This window comes from Peromyscus californicus, unplaced genomic scaffold (assembly GCF_007827085.1).
Source record: "Peromyscus californicus insignis strain IS unplaced genomic scaffold, ASM782708v3 Scaffold_6__1_contigs__length_162567912, whole genome shotgun sequence".
Taxonomy (NCBI): domain Eukaryota; kingdom Metazoa; phylum Chordata; class Mammalia; order Rodentia; family Cricetidae; genus Peromyscus; species Peromyscus californicus.
The window spans coordinates 60,242,285-60,268,194 of record NW_026294584.1 but is presented as its reverse complement, the minus strand read 5'-3'; the positions used below and the strand labels follow the sequence as shown (position 1 = coordinate 60,268,194).

Below are 25,910 nucleotides of genomic sequence, written 5' to 3'. Positions count from 1 at the left end.
CATCCTGGGACCAACTGCCTCTGAGAATGGGCAAGGACAGCCACCTCAGCCTAGGAGGGCTATGGTCACCAGGGACCTTTCTAACCCCTCAGGAGTGGTGATTTTTGTCACACCAACAGGAAGTACCTGTTGAACAAAGGTGAAAGCAGGTGAGTGGCTTTGAGAAAAGGGAGCTGGGGCGGAGGGTGCCTGGAGCCAACTACAGTCTGAGACAGGTAGAATGCAGGGCCAAAGACTGCAGTTCAGCCTGGAAATCTTTTTTCAGTTTCCCTGGGAAAAGCCGAATCCTGAAAGAAGAGATTCCTAGACACATGTGGGCAGTGAATGTACATGGAGCATTCCAATAGCAATGGCCTCGAATGTTCTCCAAGAAGAAACCTGTTACTCAGCTCCAAGGCATACATCTAGCTGGCAGTCACCAAAGGCAATACTTTCAGGACCCACCTCAGCTTTTGCCATGAAGCCATGCTCTTCCCAGGAAGTTCCTGGTGTCAAGCTGAGCCCAGCAGAGACTCTAATGTGTCTCCAGAGCAGGACTCGTGACCGAGCGGTCTGCACTGTGGAGCTCCTTGTGAGCTGTCACAGACTCTGTCAGTTTCCTGCCCTTCTGTGTTCCCTTCAAGGGCACATGGATGGCACCATGGCCCAAAGCCTTCCCAGCCTATTCTACTCGCCATCATCTGTTCTATACAAGCATCCCCGTGTAAACCTCCAACTCTCCTGTCTCTTTCCACGTGCTTGTCAGAGCAACTGACAGCGCTATCATTGCTCCACTCAGAAATGGACCTAAAGAAATACTGCAGTGTATGTCAGAGCCTACAATTAGAATATGCCACATTGCTTATCCTGTGCATCCCTGACCATGTCCAGCTCCAAGTGTCACCTGCTCGACCTGAAGTAGCTAGCAGGGATGTGTGACTGCCCTTGAGCAGAAGGAAATCTCAGGGAAGAGGCACAACTATCATCCAGACCTCAATCCTCCTGTTCCTGGTTCTCGGCCATTCCCATTCATTTTTTCCTTGGTTTGGTAAAATGTCTAGGGCAGACAATCCCAGAGCTGGTAAAGGCCTGTCATACAAGTGACTGTCACTCATTTAAAAGACCCCCAGGCACCAGAGAAAACTCACCTTGGCCAAAGTACACAAACATTTCAGTGGCCTCTTTATGAAATTAGGCTCTTTACCTAAACAAGGAAATGCCATCAGGAGGAAAGCATAAAGTCATAATTCAATTCATCTTTATTATCTGATTCAACTCAATATATTTACACATACATTCTAGACGTTATCATGTTAAGACATATGTAGCATTCAATTATAGTGGAATCACTTCTCGGCCTTTTTGCTAAGATAAAATATAATATCAAAAAAACATATCAATTTCCAGACTTCATTATCCTACCAATAGGTTCATCTTGAAACTAACTAAACACACACACACACACACACACACACACACACACACACACACACACACACACACACACATATATATTCTCAAGGTACATATTAAAGTAGCCGATATTTAAAATGCCTGACCCTTAATACACCTTGCAGAAGGTTTCATATTGTTCATCTCACACGCTATCCACCTCAAGCAACTTCCAGTAGATCTTCACAGCCATGCACAGAACACCATGAATAAGTGGCACACACCAGTGAGGCTGGGCACAAAGACAGAATGAAGTTGGAATGCTGATGCTCACATCCACTTTCTGCCATGCCCAAGAATGCTGGGCTTGTCCCTGTGTGTGGATCCGTTCTCAGGGTTCTTGGGGCTCAGTGTTAACCTGAGCCTTGGTCATGGTGTCAGTCCTGACTCTGTTCAACCTACACTGCTGAAATGGTTTTGACCCTTCGTATCATCCTGATTTTCAAAACATTTCCCATATTCTCTACTGTATTCTCTTGGTCCTCTAATTCCCTACTGCCTGGCCTAACTTGACAATTTATTCATCTGAATACCTACATCCAACATGAGATGCGTTTATCCCTCAACCTTCAAAGTCATGAACTTTCTTTGAGGGGAACCACCCCTCCAGTCATGCCATCCCTCATCCCACCCACCTCTGTCTGATGGCATCCCTCATCCCACCCACCTCTGTCTGATGGCATCCCTCATCCCACCCACCTCTGTCTGATGGCATCCCTCATCCCACCCACCTCTGTCTGATGGCATCCCTGTGTCCCCAGACCTTTTAATTGCTCACTTGAGCTCATTATTTTAAAAAAGTCTAGAAATTTGTTGGCCTACTGTTTTAAACTGGTCCAAAACCACCCTTGAATATGAATGCTCACCATAGTTCTGTCTGAGATTATTGGCTATTGTTAACAGATCTTTCACCTGGGTCTCCCTGCCTTGACCAGTTTCTTTGTTATTAAAAGCACAAATTTGCCCCTTACACTTTTTAAGTATTCTTTTAAGGGCTTTGTTCTTTGTATTATTAGTATAGTCACGAATGTTCCCATCCCCTAGATCCTCCTTCCGTGTAAACAGCACAATCATAATTTTTTCCTTAAAAATGGCCTCCAGTTGCTCCACTGCTGCCTCATCTTCGTGGGTGAACCGACCCAGCTGGACTACCAGGACGAAAACCTTCATTCCTTCTTCACAGAGAGACAAACAGTATTTGACCTCCTCCTCTATCCTGGAAGGGTCCTTTTGAATCTCAGGCAACTGGCTAAATGATGGAGTGTCCACAACCACAATATCCTGCCAGTCCACTGTCCTCCTACCACTCTGGCTTCTACTGGTGACAGGCTGAGCTCCGAGTTGAGATAGGAAGGCAGGTCTCCCCAAGATCGTGTTCCCAGTTGCACTCTTTCCGGTCCCACTCCTTCCTACGAGGATGATGTTTAAGAGTTCTGTTGCAGAGGAAATGGGGAAGGACTCATGACAGTTGAATGATGCAGAACTCATCTTTCCAAGTTATTCACAGCACTAGTTTCATCGTTAAGCTCACCAGCCCTCACCCAGCAGGTCCACCCCACACATGAGAGGGACTTGGACAATGCTCTGCCCACTGCTCACCTATGAACACAGCATATCTCCTATCTCTGAGTCTACCCTGCTCCCTTCTCCAGGACCTCTTCTTAATCCCTGGTACCTATAAGAAACAGTGGCCTTATCTTTGCCTCTTATCTTTGCTGGGTCTAGTCCACATATTTCACTTCTATCTTCCGTTCCTACTGTGACTAAGTCTCCCTATTGCCAACTCCTAATAACCATAGCAAAATGTCTTTGCAGTATTTGAAAATCTAGTCTATACAATTGGATTTTCAGGAAAAACAATCACATATTCTATCAATGATTACCAGTTGTGTTGGTTATCTCATACTAAAATTCATTAAAAGCATGATGAAACTTACTATGTCTTTCAATGATGAGCCAAAGGAACTTCCTGGTTAAAATAAATGTCCAGCAACACTGTTCTTTAATGGTGTTGGTGATGGGAGAGAAGGTTCCTATAAATAGTATTTGCAGGTGCAGAGATCTCATTCTATTTACTCTTTCGGGTGCTCCTGGTACCTTTGCACTTTACCGTCTCTTCTCAGTGGTCCTCCATCATGAACTCCTTGTCAAGTCACCATGTCTACCTCAAACCAAAGAGGGAGGAAAGCCCACCTTGGTCTTCCTTCCAGGAACAACTGCTGAGCTACTCATGCTGAACCCAGTCTCATAGCTCTGTATCCAATCCCTGCTTCTGTACTTAGAAAAGACTCATTTGTCAAGCCTCTGAGATTTGATCCAACCTTCTTGCAGTTGGAAACCCTGTTGCCATCAAAACCACCCTCGTCTCCTCCTAAGAGGTATGCCTAGTCAGTCCTTTTTCTTTTCTTTTTAATTTTTTTGGTTTTTTTGAGACAAGGTTTCTCTAGTTTGGGTGCCTGTCCTGGATCTCACTCTGTAGACCAGGCTGGCCTCGAACTCACAGAGATCCTACTGGCTCTGCCTCCCGAGTGCTGGATTAAAGGCATGCACCACCGCCGCCCGGCCCCATTTCTTTTCTTGAGTTGGAATCACCCCATCTAGTGCCACATATTACCCATATGCCACAAGCATTCAGGCTCCCTGTCCTTGTCATGCCTTAGCTCCTACCCCTCTTGCTCTATTTGCTACTTTCACATTCCTAGTGCATGTATATAAGGGTGTTTGTGTGTGTTTAGATGCACATGTGTGTGCAGGTGTACATATGCATTATGGTATGCATGGAGAGGCCAGAGGACATCACAGCTGTCATTCCTCAGCCACAGTCTACCTTGGTTTTGGAGTCTCTCACTAGCCTGGAACTTGATTAGTAGGTAAGGACGGCTGGCCAGCAAATCTCAGAGATCCATCTGATGCAGTACCAGGAGTGCAGCATTCACCACCATGCCTGGCTTTTTTGACAAGGGTTCTGGGGATCAAACTCAGGTTTTCGTGCTTGTTAGGCGAGTGACTCATCTTCCAAGCCCTATTTACACTTTCTTAGTTTCCCATCTCCAAAGCAGTGAAGAATAAATAACCCAGAGAGAGTTCTGGGTTAAGAGAACAGAAAAGCAAGCCAGTGACCTGAAACTGTCATCACTGAGCTGAGTGTTGAGTCCCAGCAGCAGCAGACTGGGAGAGGTCTCTAGAGAGGTGGGATAGGGGTCGGGAAGGCATTAAAAACCAGCTATGAAAGTGGACATAAAAAACTCATAACTTGCCAGGCGGCGGTGGCACACACCTTTAATCCCAGCACTCGGGAGGCAGAGCCAGGTGGATCTCTGTGAGTTCTAGGCCAGCTTGATCTACAGTGCCAGATCCAGGACAGGCGCAAAGCTACATGGAGAAACCCTGTCTTGAAAAAAAAATCAACCCTCATAACTTTAGGATAATTTGAAGAAGAGACAAAAGTATGCACCTGCTAGTTGGTTTTGAGACAGGGTCTTATTTAAGCCAGACTGCCCTTGAACTCACCATTCAGCCCATGCGCTTGAACTTCTGGTCCTCCTGACTCTCCTTCCCAAGTGTTGGGACTACAGGCATAGACCATCATGGCTAGTTGATGACCTCCTAGGGATCAACCCTAGTGCATTCTGGGTAAGCACTGAGCTACACTCCCAGCCTGAACATTTTCTCATGCTCTCCACTGCCTTCAGAAGGCATTGGTTCTGGGTCATGCCTCACACCACAAGCTCCCGCTGCACAGCCATTTCCCCCACTCAGCCGTACCTTTCTCTCGGAAGATGCAGGGGCTGTTGCTGTTGTGCTGCACCATGCTCTCCACTTGGCCCAGGAGTTTGTCCACCTGCCTCTGCTCCTCCTCCCCGGTTGCCCGGTAGTTGAAAGCCGTGTATCTTTTTCCAAATTTCACGGTGAGATTGTGGAGATCACTATTTTTCTCTATAAATTCTTCTAGATCCTGACCCTCCAAATCTTCTTTTCTGGTAAAGAGAATAATTGTGAACTTGGTGAATTTTTCTCCAAAGATGCGTTTGACCTGGCTGAACATTTTGTCATCACTCTTTATCAAAGAGTTCAGTGGTGTCACCAGCAGGAGGGCATGGGGACCTGGAAAGGTGTGCTTCTTGATATCAGCTGCATCAGGACTCCATGATGAGATCTCTGGAGAATCAATGACCAGAACTTTCTTCCTGTTCCAGACCCTGCTGTGGCATGTAAAGTCCTTGGTGACCCCCTGATCGCTGAGTTGAGTCTTAAAGGGCCGCTTCCCCAGAATGCTGTTTCCTGCTGCACTTTTCCCAACACCACGCTTCCCCATGAGGAGGACTCTCAGTTCTGGCATCTCTACGTCCTGATCAGGTCCTGTAATATGAGGCTGTTTCTTCTCTGGACCTGTGAGACAAGAAAAATAAAAATAGATCCAGTGTCTCCTCCTGTAGTTGAATACAGACGTGACCTGTTCTAGAAAAGCCTCATTGAGCAGGACTCTAATCTCAGGCAGAACCAGCCACCCAGCTAGAAAGCACTGGAAGGAGGGATGGACAAGAAGGAATAGGGGAAACCCAAGATCACAGGAGAATTACTGTGCCAAACCGAGCTTCCACTGACCCTCATTCCTCTAAAGTAAGTATTATAGTATGAGGTCATGGACTAAGGCAAGGGCTGTGACAATCTGATTATAAAATGCCCCTTAGCCTTAAACTCACATAATAAAATACTCAGTTGTTGGTTCATTTTCTTTTAAATATCTATGAAATGCAGAGGCATGCTAAGTGGAAGAAGCCAGACACAAAACTGACGTTCCGTATGACTCCATTATCTGAAGTTCAGAACAGGACAAATTAATCTATGTTTATAGGAGTCCGGGGCGTGGCTATCTATGGGAGGAGGCTATGAGAACTGCTGTTATCCAGAGGAGAGTGTGGGGGCCCACAGAAACTGTCTAGTGAGGCCTTACTTAGGGTCAGAGAATCTGGGCTTGCCTTACCCAGCAGGGCTGCATAATGAGATGTTTTGACCACAGGCACATTGACCAGGTGTTTTGAAGGGTCTACACTTGGCTATACATTGTGCTTTGATTTTGCAAGAGGTCTTTGGCCTCTCCCCTTGGCATGGGGGGAAAAAGCCCCTTTGAATAAACCAAAGGGCGACTGAGTATTGACCTAGGGCCCTCCCAACGCTATCCCATATCTCTCTCTTTCTCCTTGTCATTATCTTTCTACCTAACATTTCCTCATTCCTCTCTCCTCCACCCAAGAACCCTTTGACAGGTCAGAACTGGACTCCAACAGACTCCCATAAGAGAGGATACTATTTTTGTACTAACTTTCTAATTAACACACAAAATAAATGCTTGACCATGTGTATTTATTGTTGCATTATTTACAATATAATAATTAGCCTAGAAACCATCAACAGTTAAATGAAGAAAACGTGATATGGGGTCTAGGGAGACAGCTCAGTTGCCAAACAACTTGCCTTGTAATAATGAGGATTCTAGTTCAAGGTCTAGAACCCATGAAAAAATTAAAAATCCCAGCATGGTGGTGCACACTTGGAATCCCAGCACTGTGGGACAGAGATAGGCAGATCCCTAGAGCACTTTGGCTGGGTAGTCTTGTCCATAGGGTGAGTGCCAGGCCAGGACTAGATCTTGTCTCAATAAAAAAGTGCATGGTGTCTAAAGTGATGCACAATGTTGTCCTCTGGCTTGCATATTTACACAATACACAAACATATTCACACACTTACCTACCTGCACATACCCATGTACACATATACAAACGAGAACACTCACAAATGTGACATATATGTATATATGTGTATATTTTATCAATTTAATATAATTTATCTATTTAATCTGTAAACTTCAGGTTTTTTTTGTAGCTGAATAATATTCCATTGTGTATATGTACCACATTTTCATTATCTTAATCTAATATATGTGTATGTGTGTGTGTGTGTGTGTGTGTGTGCATATGTGTGTGTGTATATATATGTATATATATAATATATTTGACTATAAAGAAGGATAAAATTATGTCTGGATAGGACTAGAAAACAAAATAATGAGTCCTTGCTATGTCCCTTTGGACGTTGTTCCCTTCTGACTCTCAGGGCACACAAGGGTAGAATGCCCCAGGCTGTTGAAAGGGTGAGAGAAGATTCCACCCAGGCAGTCTCTGCTAACTTGACAGGCATAAAGCAGCTACAGAGGGTTTATGGTGGAGGAAAACTTGAGTCAGACTTTGAATCTTACTCCCACGCACTTCCTCCTTGCCCTCACACTCTGCACATAGGAGCTCCTCACCTACTGTCCACACATGCTGCTTATTCGGGTTTCCATACAAACAGGACTGCTTCTCAAGAGCTCCCCCAGACTGCTCCCACAACCACACAAGCCAAGTGCCATGCGTTTGCCTTTACTTAAAGAGGATTGTAATCCTAGTCAGAACGGCTATCAAGAACACAAATGACATCAAACGCTGGTGTGGATAGGGGGGAAAGGGAATGAACCCTTATATATAGTTTGGGGGTAAAAAGTGGTATAGACACCTTGGAATTCAATCTGGAAATTCCTTAAAAAAAGAAAGAAAGAAATGAAACTCCCCTATGCTCCATCTAGTCCACTCCTGACATAAACCTGGTAGACTTTATACCATACTGCAGAGATCTCTGCTCATCTGTGATTATTGATGCTCCATTCACAATAGCTAAGCAATGGGCGAAGCTCAGCTACCGCTCAGCTATTGAACTGACGATGAAAATGTGGTACATATACACAATGGAATATTATTCAGCTACAAAGAAATCTGAAGTTTACAGAAGAATACGTAAAAATAATTATACTGAATGGTGTAACCCAGGGCCAGACAGACAGATGCCTCGTGTTCTCCTTTGTATGAGGATCCAACTTGAACTTCTTGTCCTGCTTGTTTGATGGGGAGTTCCTGTGGAAACAGGAACTGAGGAGGGGTATGAGGGCAGGTTTCCTTGTGGAGGCAGGGGTGGTAGAACATAGGTAGACGGAAGTAGATAAGAGTAGAGGAGTTTAAGAAGGAAGGGGTGTGCATACTGGGGGGGGGGGGTACAAGGAGGATCAGCCAACAACAAAGGGTCTATGAAAAAACCCTTACAGAAACCCATTGTCTTGTCAACTTTCTCCCCAAGAAAACAAAGCGAACAAAGTATACCATTCCATTTATTTCCTTTCCAATGAGGGCTCCTTCAATACAGAGAGCCCACATAGTGCAGTGGATAGAAGCGGGTGCTGGGAAAGCAGACAGCGGCCTGCTATCAGTCCCAGGGCAGTGCCAGCACGCCAAGACCATGACCACATGCAGCATGTCAACAGTTCCAAAATATCCCTCTATTGACTGCAAGGACAGCTGTGGCCTCTCTCTGACCTCACCATCCTGAGGATTAAAACAATCCTAAAGTTTCTCGCTGTACCCATTGCTCACTAATACCCGGTCCAAAGCATGCCTGACTTCCTCAGAACCATCGAGTGCAAGCCATGTGCCACTGAAAGTTCTCTCCCGCCCCCGGGATGTGGTGTCTTCACTGTGTTAGATCATCCACCGTCACATATATGTTCCTGAGGGTTTGTACTAATGGGCATTCACTGAATTTTTAATCCCAAGGCCTGTAAAATCAGTACGTTGATAAGACACCTTCATTCCATGGTTCTTATGAAAAAGAATGCCTTCCATGGCCACTAGTATGCCTGCCAAGATATTATAAACTGTACATATTCTCTACATATAATTTTATAGACTTTGAGGACTGAAGTACATGTATATTATTTCCTAGCCCACAATGTTAGCTTCAATTATTATTATTACTAAACTTCATAACTGACTTTTTTTTTGTAGTACTTCATGAGGAAAGGATGTTGTCTGTGAGATTCACTGTGAAATTTTTCAGTTCTTACACAGGGCTGACCCAGAAATAAGCCAAAAATGCATCTGTGACTTCATAAGCCTTGTGTGCCCTCACTATAGACATTCTATTTATTATTGTGTGCTGACCTGTGCTGCTGCATAGGACACACAAGTAACGGAAGTACGTACAAAGATGCTAGGAGCTAGCGTCATCCATGGGGAGTGTTTCCTGGTCTCCAATCAGGAATGCTACACCCATGATCAGGAAGAAGAAACAGAGTTGGGGGAAAGCCATGGAAAGCAAGGCTGGCTCCATCCATACAGAGGAGGCTGGGGACACCACAGTGTCTAGCACCTTGACTGCTACTGTGCTGAGTCACACACATCCTCTGGGAAACGGTATGGACACCCACATATACTGGGTCTCTATGTACCTTTTGTTTCTGATTTATTAGTTTTCCACTTTCCTTCGACTGGGCAGTGCATTCGAAGAATGTAGACATGAGTCTAAGTGTTGAAGTGATCTACTTACCACACAGATTGTCTCCTTCCTCATATGGAGCTCGACTCCCACAGCCCTAGAGAATAAAGGGGGAAATGACATACACATGGCCAAAGAAGATCATTCTCTGCACAATAGCAATCGGAGATACAACTGGAGACAGAATATCTGCTGATTAGGAAGTGGTCACAGTAAGGTCACGGTCCTGGATTTCCTCTGTGCACCTGTTCAGTTTTCAAACTCACTGATAGTGTTGAACAGGTTCCCAGGGATGGAGACATTTCCAGTACCCTTGCTGCTCCCCAGGATGGTGATGGAGCCTCTGACATGAAGTTAAATTGATAATATTTCACCAGGTGTGGAAAAATCAAACACATAATTAACATGAAAACAATCCGTTCAGTCTTGGGCTATTCTTAGAAACTTCCTGAGCTCCATTCTAACCTTATTTCTTAAAGCTCACGTCAACCAGAAGAGCCTGCCTCTGCTTCCTTACCTGTTCTCACCAACATCTTTAATGCATTTGATATTCTCTCTCTCTCTCTTCCCTCTCTCTCCCTCCCTCCTTCTTTCCCTCCCTATCTCTCATCTATCTCTTTCTCATTGCTTTATTGTAAATATGCTATGCATGATCTAAAAATTAGTGATCTTCCGACCCCTAGGAAAAGTGACAGCCGTCAGCGCTTACATAACCGTCTGTATTTCTCTGTCTTTATACAAACATGCACAAGTATCCACACACATAGGAGAGACTCACAGAGCTTCCTGTTCGGCACTCTGCTTGGTATCATAAACTTCACACCTGCACAAGTTAATAAAGAGGGAGCCACCTGACACCCTTTAGTTGGTCCAACCTACCCTATACTATGAACACACGTAAATGATGTAGCCATCTTCTCAGTGGTGGGCCTTTGGGTTATCTCTGGTTTTGCTATTTCAAAGGATGCTGAGGTAAGAATCTTTATATATCCTTCCCTTTGGATTGCTGAAATCCCTAATATTTTAAAAGATTTATTTACCATTTTGTTTTACATGTGTCAGTGTTTTGCCTACATGTATGTATGTATGCAAACCACATGTGTACCGTGACTGTGGAAGTCAGAAGAAGTGGTAGGTCTGGAACTGGAGATGGTTGTAAGCACCTGTGTGGATGTTAGGAACTGAACTCAGGTTCTCCGCAAGAGCAGCAAATGCTCTTTTTTTTTTTTACCCCTCCCCCCCAGCAATGCTCTTAACCACTGAGCCATCTCTCCAGCCCCCTGAAATCCTTAATATTCATAATTCCTCTAATCCTCATACATCTCAATAATAAGAGCTAATAAATACTGAACATGTATTTATTAACAACCTTTTAAGCATCTCATTTATCTCCACAGCAAATCCCAGGGGCATCTTATGACATCTGTTTTATGACAGATTAACAGGTGTTCTCTATCCTCATGGGCTCTGTAGGGATGTAGTTATTGTAAATATATCTACAGGAACCCCTTGAGCTGGTAGTGACTGATGCAAGGGGCATTATGAGGGCGGAGAAGTTGAGGATCCAAGCAGGGATGAGAGAGTCAGGAGGCCAAGGAGACAGAGGAAATGAGTTGACACTGAGTGGGTGCAGCCACGGAGCAGAGCTGGGGCAGGGTGGGGGGCAAAGGCAGTGCCAGTGCAGAGGGCAATACAGGTGCACAGTGCCAGAGTGGACATGAGCATAACTGGAGAGCAGAGGGAAGCAGTGAGACCAGCCATAGGAAGCAGGACATGGCAAGCCACCGAGGTGAGTCAGGAACTATGATTCATCTTAAGATCAGGGAGAAGGCCGGGCGGTGGTGGTGCACGCCTGTAATCCCAGCACTCGGGAGGCAGAGCCAGGCGGACCTCTGTGAGTTCAAGGCCAGCGTGGTCTATAGAGCTAGTCCAGGACAGGCTCCAAAGCTACAGAGAAACCCTGTCTCGAAAAACAACAACAACAACAACAAAAAAGATCAGTGGGAAGCTGCTGAGCATTTAAAGCAAGATTTTCTTGTGGGAAGCTCATTCTGAGCCCCTTCTCTGCTGGCATCCCTGTACCATGTTTCACTCAGGGAACAGACAGACCGTCCTAACACAAGGTACACGTCAGGGTAGGAGACAAGATGCCATGAGCCCCACTTCCTCATCTGTAGAACACCTTTACGTGGAGTTCACACAAATACTTGGTGATGTGTAAGTCTGGCATTTAGTAGGTGCTCAGTGAATGCTGACTTCTCTCTTGCTCCCATCCTGCTAAGGCTCATTAGTCATCAGTTGGGTGGCATCTCCATCAGTTGGGTGGCATCTCTCTGAGCAGATCGTTCCAGGGCTCACCTGCTGCTTGACCCTTGCCTGCAGAATCTTCTGTACTGATATTCACCTGCTCACCCCATTGGTGAGGACCTGGAGTCAATGCATACATTACTCAGTTGGGTAACAGCTCTTCACAGAAAGTCTTCATTTCTGTAACCACCTTGGTTGCAAATCCACTTTCCCCTCCGTGTTAAAGACTTAAATGTGATTAACAGTTGGTGATTGTATGTGACATGGAGTGGAAGATAAGGCCCCTCAGTGAATGAAGTGAAAATTGTTGCTAGGTTAAAATGGTACAGAGAAGAAAGACTGCAGCCCTGGACCAGACAATGGTGGCAGAGACAGAAGTTGGTGGATTCCAGAAGCGCTGATGTCACGAGACCTTTGGTAATTCCTTGGACATCAGAGAGCAATTGTTTCAGAGCTAAGACTCTGTGGGAAGCAACACAACCATTGGCTGAGGAAGGAGATTTAAGGGGTGGTGACAAGTTTAAACAGGTCAAAGATGAGTTAGTGTGAAAGTCCTACAGAGTTGGAACCAAGCTGTGCTAAGACTGCTGCTTTGGGAACCGAGGACCACAGATGGTCCTCCAGGTCGTAAAAGTGAGGGGTCTCCTTGGATGAATGTGAGGAAATGGAGAAGGGTCCAGTGAGATCTGAGAACACCGACCTCAGAAGCCAGAGACTGGAAGAAGACTCCGATGTCTTTGGAACAGCCAGAGAGAGAGGTGGGAAAAAACAAGACTAGGTGTTTTGTTGTTTGGTTTTTGAGAGGTCAGAAGAAAGACTATGCAGAGTCCAGTGTGTTCAATAACATGGGGGGAGGTGGGCACATGACACAAGGGTTTTGTTTCCCATTAACTTTCCAGTTAAGTCCAAAGTCCCTAGACTGACACTCAAGCAGTTTGATGTCTCCACCTATTACTCTTAGAGCAGTTCTCAACCTTCCTGGTGCTGCGACCCTTTAACACAGTTCCTCATGTTGTGGTGACCCCGACCATAAAATTATTTTCATCACTACTTCATAACTGTAATTTGGCTGCTGTTAAGGATTGTAATGTAATATCAATACGTGACCCCTGTGAAAGGGCCGTTCAACCCACAAACGTGGCCCACAGGTTGAGAAACGCTGGCCTAGAGCATATAAACACATCTCCCTAAACAAAGCATGTCTGTAAAACATAAGATAGTCCATTAACTTAGGGCTATGTTCCTCCTACCAGTCAGTCCTACCTGGACTCCATTGTCTTCCACTTTCAAGGGCACAAGATGGCCCGGGCTTTCCACCATCAACTGCTTAATCATATCGAGGAGCCGGAACACCTGCTGTTCCCGCTGCTCCTTGGCTGCCTTGTTGTTGAAAGCACAGTATCGCCCTCCAATGTTTTCAAGCAATGCCTTAAGAGAGCTCTTGCTTACGATGTAGTCCTTCAGCGAGTCTTCACCCAGCTCATCTTCCCGGGTGAAGACCACGATCATGTGACGGTAGGCGTTGGGGCCAAACACACCCTGAATGCCCTCAATGGTGTCCCTGTCCTCCTCTGTATAGTGGCCAATGGGAGTGACCAGGAGCAGCACTTGGAGTCCATCAGCCGCCAGCAGCTCCAAGCACTGCTTCAGGCTTCGCTGCCTGACCTCCTCACAGGCCAGGGAGGAGAAAAGATCCGGGGTGTCGATGACAATGACCCGCTGCTCCCCTTTCAGGGACACACTCTCACTCTGGCACTGGGTGGTGACCACGTGATCACTGAACTTGGACTCGAACACGGCCTTACCCAGAATGGTGTTTGCTGTGGCGCTTTTGCCTGCGCCGTGTTTCCCTAACATCAGGAGCCGCAGTGTGGATGTTCCCTGGCTCCGCGTGAAGTTATCCTCCTGGTCCCGGCTGGTGCTGTTGAGACAAGGGCAGCACATCAGTGCTCCTCCCAGCAAATGGAGAGGGACGGCAGGAAAACGGTCCTCCTGTTCCCTGCGAATTTAAACTACTAGGTTGGGAGGCAGCTCAGCTGTAAGGTCGCTTCGCTAGGGTGAGGCCTCGGAGCCCAATGGAAGCCCGTGCTTGTAGTCACGTGATTGGGAGACGCAGAGACCCTGAGCTCGCTCCCGGGCTAGCCTAGCCTAAGGTTGGGACTGAACCAAGGGCTTCATGCCTCCTAGGCAAGCACTCTGCACACTAAGCCTCATCTCTGGCCCTTGTGGTCCTCATTATAAAGTGTGATATTTATTCTAGAGGACTCAGTGAACTCTGAAAATGTTAAGGAGGAACATGAAATCCCCATGAGCTCTTCTCCGAAGTGGCCATTGCTCAACGTGTGCTTCCTTCATATAATTCCACCATGACTTGTCTCCACAGAGGAGTTCTTATTCACTAATAATAACATGTTTCTCAAACGCATCTCGAAAATGAAGAAAAACATGAACAAAAAAAGTTAAAGGCAATCAGTGAAGAATCACCTATGTTTGTGGTGTTTTTACTGTGTATGTATTGGCATCTGCAGTTTCGCCACACCCACAGATACATACGCGCTCCTCGGGAGTCAATTCCTCTCTGATGACCATGAGCCCCCTTCAGTCTGAGGCTAGGAGTTCCCTGAGAGTGGCTCCAGATACCAACGCTAAAGAAGCAGCGGTCAGAGAGCTGGGGAGATGGCTCAGTGGTTAAGAGCCCTGACTGCTCCTCCAGAGGACCCGGGTTCAATTCTCAGCACCCACATGGCAGCTCACACCCATCTGTGACTCCAGGTCCAGAGGATCTGACATCTTCACACCAAAAACTTTTCTTAGAAAAAGAAGTGATGGTCAAATATCTCACTTTAGAATACAGCTGTGGAGGCACAGTGTACATCTCTGCTGTGAGGCTGCAGGTGTCTGACTCCCCATGAGAGCTGCTGCCTAGGCTAATCTCAGAGAAGCTGTTTGATGGGGCTTCTGGAGTCTCTGAGGCCAAACCTGGAGCGTGGCCTGGAGGCAGCATATGAGTAAAGACTGTTCTAGAACCTTTAGGTTTAATGTTGTCTGTCCTGTTTGGTTTTAGACTACCTGAGTCTATTATCTACTCTGACCTATGTCTCCCTTTTGAGATAGGAAAACTCTCGCTGGGCCGCCTCACTGATGTACATTGGAAGCATTTGTTTCGAGTTCCCAGGCTCACAGCTGGAGGAGAATTTGCCTCAGGATAAGCCCTGTCTGGAGTTTCATCCTTATCTGCCTTCAGTAAGACTGGTGGACTTTGAATTTTTGAGTTAAAGCTGGGCCAGCATGTTAAGATTTGGGGAGTTATGGAAATGAAATGAGTACACTCTGTATGTGACTCAAACACAAACTGGAGGTCTGGGGATAGAGTTTTAGGATTTGAATGCATCCGCCAAAGTCGGACACTTCATCCAACATTCAGCAGTGTTGGGAGATGAACCTAGGAAGAGAAGATAGGACATGAGAGTTCTGTACTCACACGCAGCTCAATACCATTCTGGTGGGAGTGTCTTAGGATATGAGGAGAGTGCATCATTATAAAAGTGAGTTTGTAGGGTGAGAGGGATGGCTCAGTGATTAAGAGCACTTGCTGCTCTTGCAGAGGACCTGGGTTCAGTTCCCAGCACCCATATGGTGGCTCACAACCATCTGCAACTCAGTTCTCGAGGATCTGATTCCCCCTTTTGGCCTCTGCAGGCACTGCAATATGAGGTGCACACACATGCATTCAGGCAGAGCACCCCTACACATTTTTTCAAAAGTAAATAAACCATTTTAAGTGAATTTGCACCCCTCCTGCTGCCTCATATGCACTCCCCTGTAGCTGGATAATTTCTCTCCAGCTCCTGCCGACCCCCACCAGTCCCGGAGCCCACTTATAAAATAAACACACAGACTCTTACATTATTTAAACTGCTCGGCCATTAGCTCAGGCCTACCATTGTCTAGCTCTTACTCTTATACTAAGCCCATTTCTGTTAATCTATATGTTGCCACATGTTCCGTGGCTTTACCTGTTGCCTCTACATGATGCTCCCTGAACGGCAGCTGGTGTCTCCTCTCCTCTGCCTTCCTCTCCTCTTCTCTTTCCTCTCTGTTAGTCCTGCCTATACTTCCTGTCTGGCTACTGGCCAATCAGTGTTTTATTTATACAGAGTGATATCCACAGCACTCCCCCTACCCTTCTCTTTTTCATCATAGTATAACATAATATGAAGGCCTTTGCCAGGCATGGACCCCCTGATCTTGGATTTCCCAGCCTCAGATATCTGATGACACCAGTAAATAATGCACTATCAGCAGGCCATCAGGTAGATGGACAACGAGCACTCCATCCTTGTGGAGGTGTAACTTATGTGATCAGAAGGATGGTCTGCTTTCATGAAGCAGTAGCCCCAATGCCCCTAATACAACTACACCGCCTTCTCTCTCAAGGCCAGAATCTGTGACCTCATGTGGCATCCCCTGCAATCAGTGGACAGAGCAAAGGGAGACTTGGGCTTTGACAGACGATTCTGTACAACATGTCGGCACCAGCAGCAGAGGACAGCTCCAGCACTGTGTCCCAGGCTTGGCATCTCTTGAGGACAGTGTTGGAAGGCTATTCCCTCCATGGGCAGAGCTTTGAGCAGTGCACCTTATTCATTTCACTAGCAGAAGAAATGGTCAGATGTGCAACTATTACCAACATGTGGGCTCCAGCCACCAGTGTGGCTGGGTGCTGTGGATTTGGAAACAGCATGGCTGGGAAATCAGTGCTAAGCTGGTCTGGAAGAAGTGTCTGGAAGGCTCTGAAGGGAAGAAAACCAGGAGAACTTCTGACCTCAGCAAAGGAAGATCTTGGCCATCAAGTTGATAGGATGACCCACTCTGTTGTGCCCGTCAGCCTCTTCCCCCAGTCACCCAATCATCAGCCAATGGGCTAGGCACAAAGTGGCCACAGTTTTATACATGGGCCTGGTAATGTGGAAGCACTGTGGGGCGTTTACCCACCACCCCCACAGTTCCCCAGAGTTTTCTTGAGTGCGAGCAGCAGGAAATATTAGATAGAAGGATTTATAGAATCTTGCAGAGATAAACAGATAGAAAATAAAGGATAGCCTCGAGAGGGCCTGGAACCTATTCCAATGGGCCCCGACTGTCTCTGCCCCAGGGTTTTTATAGAGACACCAAGGGGTGGCGCAAAAGACCACCTCCCCCAGCACAGCCAAGTGCAGACCATCCCAGACACCTGCACTCAGATCCGTGGTCCTAATCATCCTCTATGCGGACCTGCTGGGTAAAGCCACGAGGAACCCAAGAACGGGCTCCCAAAAAGCACACAGTGCCATATATCTCCATAGCCACGATTCATGGTTCAGGACTCCACAGGTCAAGTGAGAACAGCACCACTCAGCATCAGCAAAACATTTGCTCCAGTCCCCAAAACCTTCCACTCTGGTGGCACAGAGGTCTTGGTTACAGAGAGCAGAATGTATCCACCAGGACACAACCATCACCCTGAACCAGCAGTTAAGAGTGAACATAAGTCCTCTCAGTCTTCCCAGGATGTAGCCGGAGGGAACCATGGGCTCAGCCATTGAGAGGAGCTTCTGTGATACAGGAAATCATCGCACATCAAAGGGCAAGTGGCCACGGAGACAGGAGGTCAGAGAGGCCCCCAGAGCCCAGTAGATTCTGCATCTGCTTCTCCAGGAGACCCACAGTCCCAGTAGCTCGTGCTGACCTCCTCCTGGGGGACCAACTCCTGGGACGCCCCCTACCAGTCTCTTGAACCCCCCAGTCTGCCCTCTTCTTCCCCCTTGGCAGGAAGACAGACCTCTGGCAGGAAGTTGCCCCACAAACTTTCTTAGGAAGTATACGCTACACCCCGTCTGGATTTGGTTGGGAAAAAATATCCCAGTGCTCTTGAAATCAAACGTGACACAGGGCAGGCTGGCTGCCTTCCATGGGCCAAACATTCCCCCAAAAGTTTAATCACACACACACACACACACACACACACACACACACGAAACATACCTTGGTCCTTCCCCCTGTCCTATCGATGTCTCACAGCTTGTGCGCTCCACCTGGCTTCCTCCAGCTGCTCCTCTGTGAGATGAAGTGGCCATCTGTAGCCTCAGGCCAGTGGACGTGAATCGTAAAGAAGGCAGGAGCCACACAAGGAGATTCGAGGATTCACCAGGTCACTAGGACCCCGGTCTCCCTGGTAGGAGGATTTCCTGATTTTCTGGGAAGAAAGAAGTTTCTAGAAGCATGTATTACATCAGGAGAGTCTAAGAGGGAGCCCAGAAACCCTTCGCAGGATAAACACGGAAGCTTAGGGAGGGGCCATATGAGCACACAGGCACAGCTTTTCTGGAGATGCCCTCGGGGGCCACCGTGTGGCAGAAGGCTGTGGGAGCTGCAGACAGAAGATGTAACAGAAAGGCCAGCTTGGGTCTTGTCATGGTGAACTTCTGATGAGAACGTGACCCAAATCTAGAGTCATCTGGGAGGAAGAAACCTCAACTAAATGATTGCTCCTACCAGACTGGCCTGTGGCCATGTGAGAGGCAGTTTCTTAATTGCTAATTGATACCAGAGGGCCAATTTCACAGTGGCCTGTGCCATTCCTAGGGAGGCTGGCCTGGGCTTTGTAAGAAAGGTACCTGAGCAAGCCAGAGGAAGCAGAAAGCAGCCTTCCCTCATGGTCTCTACGTTAGTTCCTGCTTCCAGGTTCCTGCCTTGAGCTCCTGCCCTGCCTTCTCTCTGATGAATTAGAGCGTGTAAACTGCAACCAACCTTTTCCGTCTCAAGTCGCTTTTGGTCATGGTGTTCATCACAGTGATGGCTAACTAGAGAGCTCTATTCTCTGCAAATACCAAACTCAGAAGTTTTGAGCAAAGCCGATTTGGGGGTAAATCCCAGCAGGTTTTCCTCCTGGCTCATCCTTACCACCACCTCACTCAGCATGGACTGCTCCAAAGATGGAGGTAAAACCATAAAGAAATCATTTACTTTCTCCCAGAATTCAGTGCTCCCTCGTAGATAAGTAGAAGCTTTTCCCCAGCTAGCAAAACACAGAAATGTTCGTGTTTTTAAGTGACTCACAGAGCTCACTGTGTCCCCGCAATCCCAGCAACCCAATCTGGTCTATACTGCCTAAGCAAGAGCCACACTGAGCAGGACACAGTGTCCTTGTTAGAAATCTAAAGTAAACTGCGCTTGTGCTATAATCCTCTTGGAGGACTGGGGGACGGGGAACGTACAGGATATACCTTGGTGAGGAAAACCACCCACCCACTCCCCTCACCTCCTTAATAAAGAAGGCACACCCTAAGAACAGTCCCCCACCTCCCCTGGGCACCAGGTCAATGCATAGGAAACCATCTCATCAAACGGATGAGGTGAAAACTTTAGACAGCGTGTGCAGGTGCCTGCGAGGGAGGGGCTAAAGGCTAGAGAGCTCAGGCTGCTCCAGAGCAGAGAAAGCCATAGACTGAGGGGGAGCGGGGATCGTGAGTGAACTAGCAAGCTTTGGGGGAGTGCTTAAAGTGAAAATAAAGCTTCACATAACTCCTTCGTGATCTAGCAGGGTGACGATTTGCCAAATTGGCCTTTGCGCGCGGAATGATCTTTCAGCAAGAGTTGATCCACATTGTTTCTGGTTTGGCGCTAAGGAAGGATGGGAGTCTCCTGCCCTCTAGTGGCCGTGTATAATGACACATGGAGCAAATGTGGACCTGCAAGATCCCTGGGGACTCTCCTAGCTCTCAGTAGGGACAAGATGAAGAGGGACTGTAAACTGACAGAAATTGAATAAGGAGAAAGACATGGTCATGCAAGGAGGATTCTACCATGACAAGGAACTGTGTGAGACCAGAGTCAAAGATTAGCAAGGAACCTGGGCACAGTGGCACACACTTTGAATCTCAGCACTTGGAAGGCAGAAGCAGGTGGATCTCTGTGAGGTCCAGGCAGGCAAGGCAAGAGCTACATAATGAGACCCTGTCTCCAAAACCAAACAAACAAACAAAACCACAAACAAACAAAAAAGAAGAAGAAGGATTTCCCAGGAGCCCACAGTCTCAGGACAGGGAAGCCACCAAGCCTGCCACAACGAAACTGCACATAGGATGTGGGGCACAGGGGTGCGTTTGGTGAGCCCTGAGAGCAAGGAAGAATATGTGTTATACATCCCGTGAGGTGTTAAGCAAATCCATGAGAGTTTGTTAAAGGGTATCAATGATTTATTAAGATATAAAATGGGGAGAAATACACTCACGGGTACAGAACAAATCCCACAACAGTGAGGTACAAAATAACCTCTACTCTGGTGCTCGTGGTGATTGTTGGAACAGCCAGGGGGTGATGGCAAATGTCTGGCTGGGGCAGCTCTCTGGTGAGATTCAAGGGCATCTGAGCTGTAATTCCAGGCCACCATTGCACATTAGGGTATGAGCTAAGAAGTTCCCATCTGCTCCTTGTGGAAAACCCCACTTCCCTTCTGCAGGTGACAGACACTAGCCAAGGCTATACTTGGTGGGACTGTAAGCAAGAGGGAGGAGGCTAGCCCACTGTAATCTGGAAAGGTAAGGCGCTACCTTTCCCTCTGTAAGGTCTCTTGCATTTCCGGCATACTGTGAAGATTCCCTTTTCCTTCCCCTCCTGGCCTGGACTCACTTCTTCTTTTCAGAAGGGGCAGGAGCAGAGCATGTGGTTCTGATGTCTGCCCTGGCAGTCTCCTTCCCACCAGGCTCTCATGTGCAAGGGGCCTGCCAGAAGTCAGGCTTCCCTTCTCCAGAATGGTGAGCCCTCCTTCCTCTCACACCGGATTTGCGGCCAGTTTGTGTTCATAAGTATCCCTTCCAGGTCAGTTTGGCCTGACCAACCGTAGGATGGGTTTAACTGCAGGCTGAGACCAGTTGCGTCTCCACAGGAAGGAGCGCTTTCTTTCCTTGGGGACACCCAGGGAAAAGAGGCACAACTTGAGTTAATGTGGTACAGCTGGCTCTTTTTTGCCTCCAAGGGCTAGCCTTCAGGGTAAACGCGGGCCTCTGGTAGAACCCACAACACAACCTGTGTTCTTTTATTGCCTGTGACTCATGCCTGGTCTATGTTTGACCTCCAGACCCTGACCTTAAAATCCCATCAAGCTTCTTCCCTATCATATAAGTCAGCCCCATTTCTAGATTTCTGCCTAGTTGTTTCTTACTAACCAGTGCACTTCTTCAACCTAAGTGTAAATAACCAGCTCTATTTTGAACTCTTTACCTTCACTCAACCGGTCTCAATACTTAGGTTAAGCTCTGTGTTGTCGAGGTACAAACTTTCTGTCTTGATTCTACTGAGCATGCACTCCTATTGAATGTAGTCTGTCGCGTCCGCCTCGACCAGCAAGGAAGACGCAATACCAGGCTCTTCTCCAAGCAGTTTATTCAGGAACCTTGAACAATCTTCTGACCCCGGGGAAAGCCATCTTCTTCTTCTCTACCTCCAATCTCTCTCTCTCTCTCTCTCTCTCTCTCTCTCTCTCTCTCTCTCTCTCTCTCTCTCTCTCTCTCTCACTCTCACTCTGATCTCCTATCTCCTCCGATCTTCTATCTCCCCCTTCTCTCCTCCGATCTTCCTCCTGGGGAAAGCCAGTCCACGCCCTTTATAGCCACTGGGCAATCAACCCCGTAGTGCCATGTGGACAATGCCAATCGGGTCAGACATACGCAAGCAAGCCAGATTAGGTCCAGGTGTGCGGAAGCAAGCCAGATCCTAGCTTTAGCCGAATAAGGAGTTGTTTATCCCAGAGAACACCTGCCATCGGGAAGGCAGAAGCCAGACGCCGCGCCATCTTTGAGGCACGGCCGTGCACGGCTCTCTACAGTAGTCAACTTGTGTGTCCTTTGAGTTTCTTCTTAGAATGTTCAACAATGTTCACCCCATGTACTTGCTGATGTGTCATTTTGTGTGCAGGTGCAGTGGCTAGCCTGTATCTATGACCTGGGTTTTAATTATCTATGTACTTAGTATGGGGGACACACACATGAATATGAAGGTCAGAAGGCAGCTTGCAGGATTTGGTTCTCTCCTGCCATGAGAGTCCTGGGACTTGAAGTCAAGTCACCAAGGTTGGCAACAAATGCCTTTACCCGATGAGCCATCTTATCAGCCATAATTGGATATGCTTGTTATCAGTGTGTATGTCCTGTATGTCACAGTAAAGTATGTGTTAAGTGGTACAATTACATGATAAAGTTTTTCCACCCTCAAAACGAATTTATTTAAAGAGGCCTGCAAATGCACAAGAGTACAGCGTGATTCTCAGACAAGCTGAGCTGCCTAGAAGAGGCCCCGATGAGCCAAGCCAACTGGAAGAGGCTCCAGACACCTGAAGACAGTTGTTTTGGTCTGAAAACATACTGAAAGACAATCCCCAACCTGTCAGGCTCCCTGCGGGCTGAGCAGTGAGCTCCAGGTCCCCAGCTTTCATGAGCTGTCACCCATGCTGGGGTGGGCTTTGGTGGTACAGCTGGCTTTGAGTCACTTCTGCCCCTGTAAGTACCCCTCATCCAGATGTCTATAAACAACCCAATAAAACTCACTGGTCCATGAAGCTGGATTTTAATGGTGTTCTTACCTTGGTCAGTTAGTCAGTTCCCTATATGGGATGAGTAGACTCCCAGGAATAGCGTCCCATAGCAGACAGTATTACACAATGCTTCCTATTAGAGTCTCTGTTCACTCTCTGAAAAGTGAAATAATATTTTAACCTATGGGATCCTGACTTCTCACAGGACTGGTCTCTTGTTTTTATTCTTGTCATAAATAATAATTGGTACATGGGTAAAGAATCTTCTGGAATGGAATTCAAAGAGATACTGTATTGTTTTCCAATTCTCCTATAATGTGATTGTTCATTTAATCCCCAATAGAATCTGGTGAAATACCAAAATAAAATGACAGATCAAGTTATTATCCTCAAACAAAGGGTATAATAATTTAGCTACAGAGGATTAACCTCTTCTAGAATTATAGCTAGCCACTCCATATGAGATCATAGCTATGGAATCAAACAGCCAGAGGAAAAACTAGAATTAAAGAATATATTATTTAATTTTCTGTTGGTGTGACAAAATACCCTGAGAAAAGGCAACACAGGAAAGAGGGGGTCATTTGGCTTAAAACTGCAGAGAGGATATATGGTAGCTTTGATGAGAATGACTGCTATTTGCTCGTGTTTGAATACTTGATTCAAACAGTTGGTGGAACTGTTTGGGAAGGGGTTGACGGTACGACCTATTTAGAGGAGATATGTGACTGAGGGTGGGCCCTGAGGTTTCAAAAGACACATGCCATTCCCACCGTGTTCTCTGACTCATGCTCACTCAAGATGTGAGCGCTCAGCTGTCCCTGCTGACATGCCTTCACTGGGCCATCGTGGACACTAATCCTCTGGAACCACAAGCTCAATTAAACACGTTCTTTTATAAGTTGCCTTGGTCATTGTGTTCTGTCACAGCAATAGAAAAGTAACTAATACAGGATATCATCATGGGACAAGGCCATAAAACCTCAAGTTCACTCCCACCTCTGAGGTGTACTTCCTTCATCAAGACTCCACCTACTAAAGGATCCATGATCTTCCCAAATAGCCCCAGCAACTGGAAACCAAGTGTTCAAATGCTGAGCATATGGCAGATGTTTCTCATTCAAACCACAACCTTCTGCCTCTGGCCCCCAGACTCATGGTCATCTCATGATGTAAAATGCATTTAGTCAACTTTGTCTCCATAGTCTTTAAGAGTACCAGTGCTGTTCAAAGGCCCAAAGTATCTTCTCAGACTAACCTCTTAAACTGTGACCCCCTCTATAAAATAAAAAAGCATAATTATATATTTCCAACATACAATATCACAGAGTACACATCCCAAAGAGGAGGAATGGGGAATGGTGAAGAAAGATTGGACCAAAGAAAGACTGAAACCCAGCAAGACAAGTGCCAAATCAGCTAGTATGTCTAGTATCTTGGGCTTGAGTTTCAAAGAGCTTAGGTGACCTCACCCATCCAGTGTTGCTGCCTGCCGCCGACAGCTATCTCTTATACTGGTTCCACCCTTATATATAGCGCTCCTTGGAAGATGCCCCCACATGTGGTGGTATTGTGTTCCCCAAAATATTGTGCCATCTAATAAACTTATCTGGGGTCAGAGAACAGAACAGCCACAATATTAAACATAGAGGTTAGGCAGTGATAGCACACGCCTTGAATTACAGCATTCCAGAGGCAGAGATCAGCCTGGATCTCTGTGAGTTCAAGGCCACACTGGAAACAGCCAAGCATGGTGACTCACGCCTTTAATCCCAGGAAGTAATGGCAGGAGGCAGAAAGGTATTTAAGGCGTGAAGATGAGGAACTATAGCCTGGTTAAGCTTTTAGGCTTTGAGCAACACAGTTCAGCTGAGACCCATTCGGATGAGGACTCAGAGGCTTCCAGTCTGAGGAAACAGGATCAGCTGAGGAACTGGCGAGGTGAGGTAGCTATGGCTTGTTCTGCTTCTCTGATCTTCTAGAATTCACCCCAATACCTGGCTCCAGGTTTGTTTCTATTAAAAAGACCATTTAAGATTCGTGCTACACCCACAGCTCTGGCATCTGCGACATCTTGGAGTCTTCAGGCTCCGCCTTCACAGCTTCACTCGCTGGCGCTCAGGGTTTTCTCTCAGGGACTGCAGTCCTGTCACGTGGTGCCTGGCCCAGTGACTCTCGAGAGCACAAAGGAAAAACCCACGACCCCTACGGTTTGGCATTTCTCATGATTCTAAAACTAGTGCCACACAGATGACACCACCATGCTTTCCTTACAGCTTAGGATGGAGTCTGCCCCCACCCCTACTCCCTGGACCTCAGCTGCAGCAGATTCTGTATGCTGAAGCTGGTGAACAATTTCCATGGGGGTTTGATCTGTAAGCTGGAGTCTTTTCTGAGCGGGGTCCTGCCCGGAGGCACATTTCTTACTCCTCCAGTGCAGGGCAGGAGGCCTCACTTAACGGCACCAGCCTCTCTTCAACTTACTCAATTCTTTTTCGGTACATGACCTACTCTAACTGTAACTTCTCCGAATTGCATTTTTTATTTTTATTTTTTTCTGTCCCACTTGTCCTTTTTCATTTAGACCTGTATAGAGTCATCAGTAGTAACTATGCCACGAATTCAGTGTTATGCTTTCCTGAAATTTCCTCCACCAGAGAAACTTGTCCACTACTTTCCAATTCAGCCTCATGCAAATTCTTGTGACATAAGTAAAGTGCAACCAGATCCTTTCCCAAAACAGCACCTGAATGGCCAATAGCCAATTCCTTAATAGAGTTGTTGTTGCCCTCTGAAGCCTCGTAGCCAGGTCTCCATTGTCCATGCTACTCTCAGTTCTTCTGTCTTATAATCACAAAGAGCAGTGGACCATTTGCCAACAGTATCCACTGTCTTTTATAGCCCAAAATTCCAAAACTTTCCACATCCCTCCAGAAAACATGGTCAAGTTCATTACAGTAACAACCCCACTCCTGGTAGCAATTTCTTCATGATTTACCTTTCTTCTGCCTGTGATAGAATATCCTGGCAAAAAGCTACTTGGAGGAGAAGGGATTATTTGGGTTTAAGGTTCCAGTGGGGCTACCACCTATCATTCTAGGGAAAACATGGCATCATGAGTGTGAAGCCAGCCTGGCAGTCAAGGAGCCAGCTGCTTGTATTTTGTTTTCAAAGAGGAAGACGAAAGAGAAAATGAAAAATGGGACCAGGCTATAAAACCTCAAAGCCTTCCCCAGTGATA

The 25,910-nt window shown here is 46.7% G+C and overlaps 1 protein-coding gene across 1 annotated transcript; it reads right to left on the bottom strand.

Annotated features, from left to right (window-relative positions):
* Positions 1 to 1,215: 1,215 nt before the first annotated feature.
* Gimap8 (GTPase, IMAP family member 8) lies at positions 1,216 to 18,434 on the bottom strand. Its single transcript, XM_052720928.1, has 5 exons — positions 18,124 to 18,434; positions 13,363 to 14,020; positions 9,844 to 9,889; positions 5,197 to 5,820; positions 1,216 to 2,864 (listed from the first exon to the last, which is right to left on the bottom strand). The coding sequence occupies exons 1-5, from the start codon at positions 18,213 to 18,215 to the stop codon at positions 2,224 to 2,226; spliced, it is 2,061 nt and encodes a 686-aa protein (XP_052576888.1). The 5' UTR covers positions 18,216 to 18,434; the 3' UTR covers positions 1,216 to 2,223.
* Between the last annotated feature and the right edge of the window lie 7,476 nt (positions 18,435 to 25,910).

Coding starts and splice junctions, on each gene's coding strand:
- Gimap8 (XM_052720928.1), bottom strand. CDS start 18,215: ATGGCCACTTCATCTCACAGAGGAGCAGCTGGAGGAAGCCAGGTGGAG. Junction 9,890..13,362: donor TGGAAGACAATGGAGTCCAG/GTAGGACTGACT, acceptor TTTATTCTCTAG/GGCTGTGGGAGTCGAGCTCC. Junction 2,865..5,196: donor CTGCATCTTCCGAGAGAAAG/GTACGGCTGAGT, acceptor CCTCTGCAACAG/AACTCTTAAACATCATCCTC.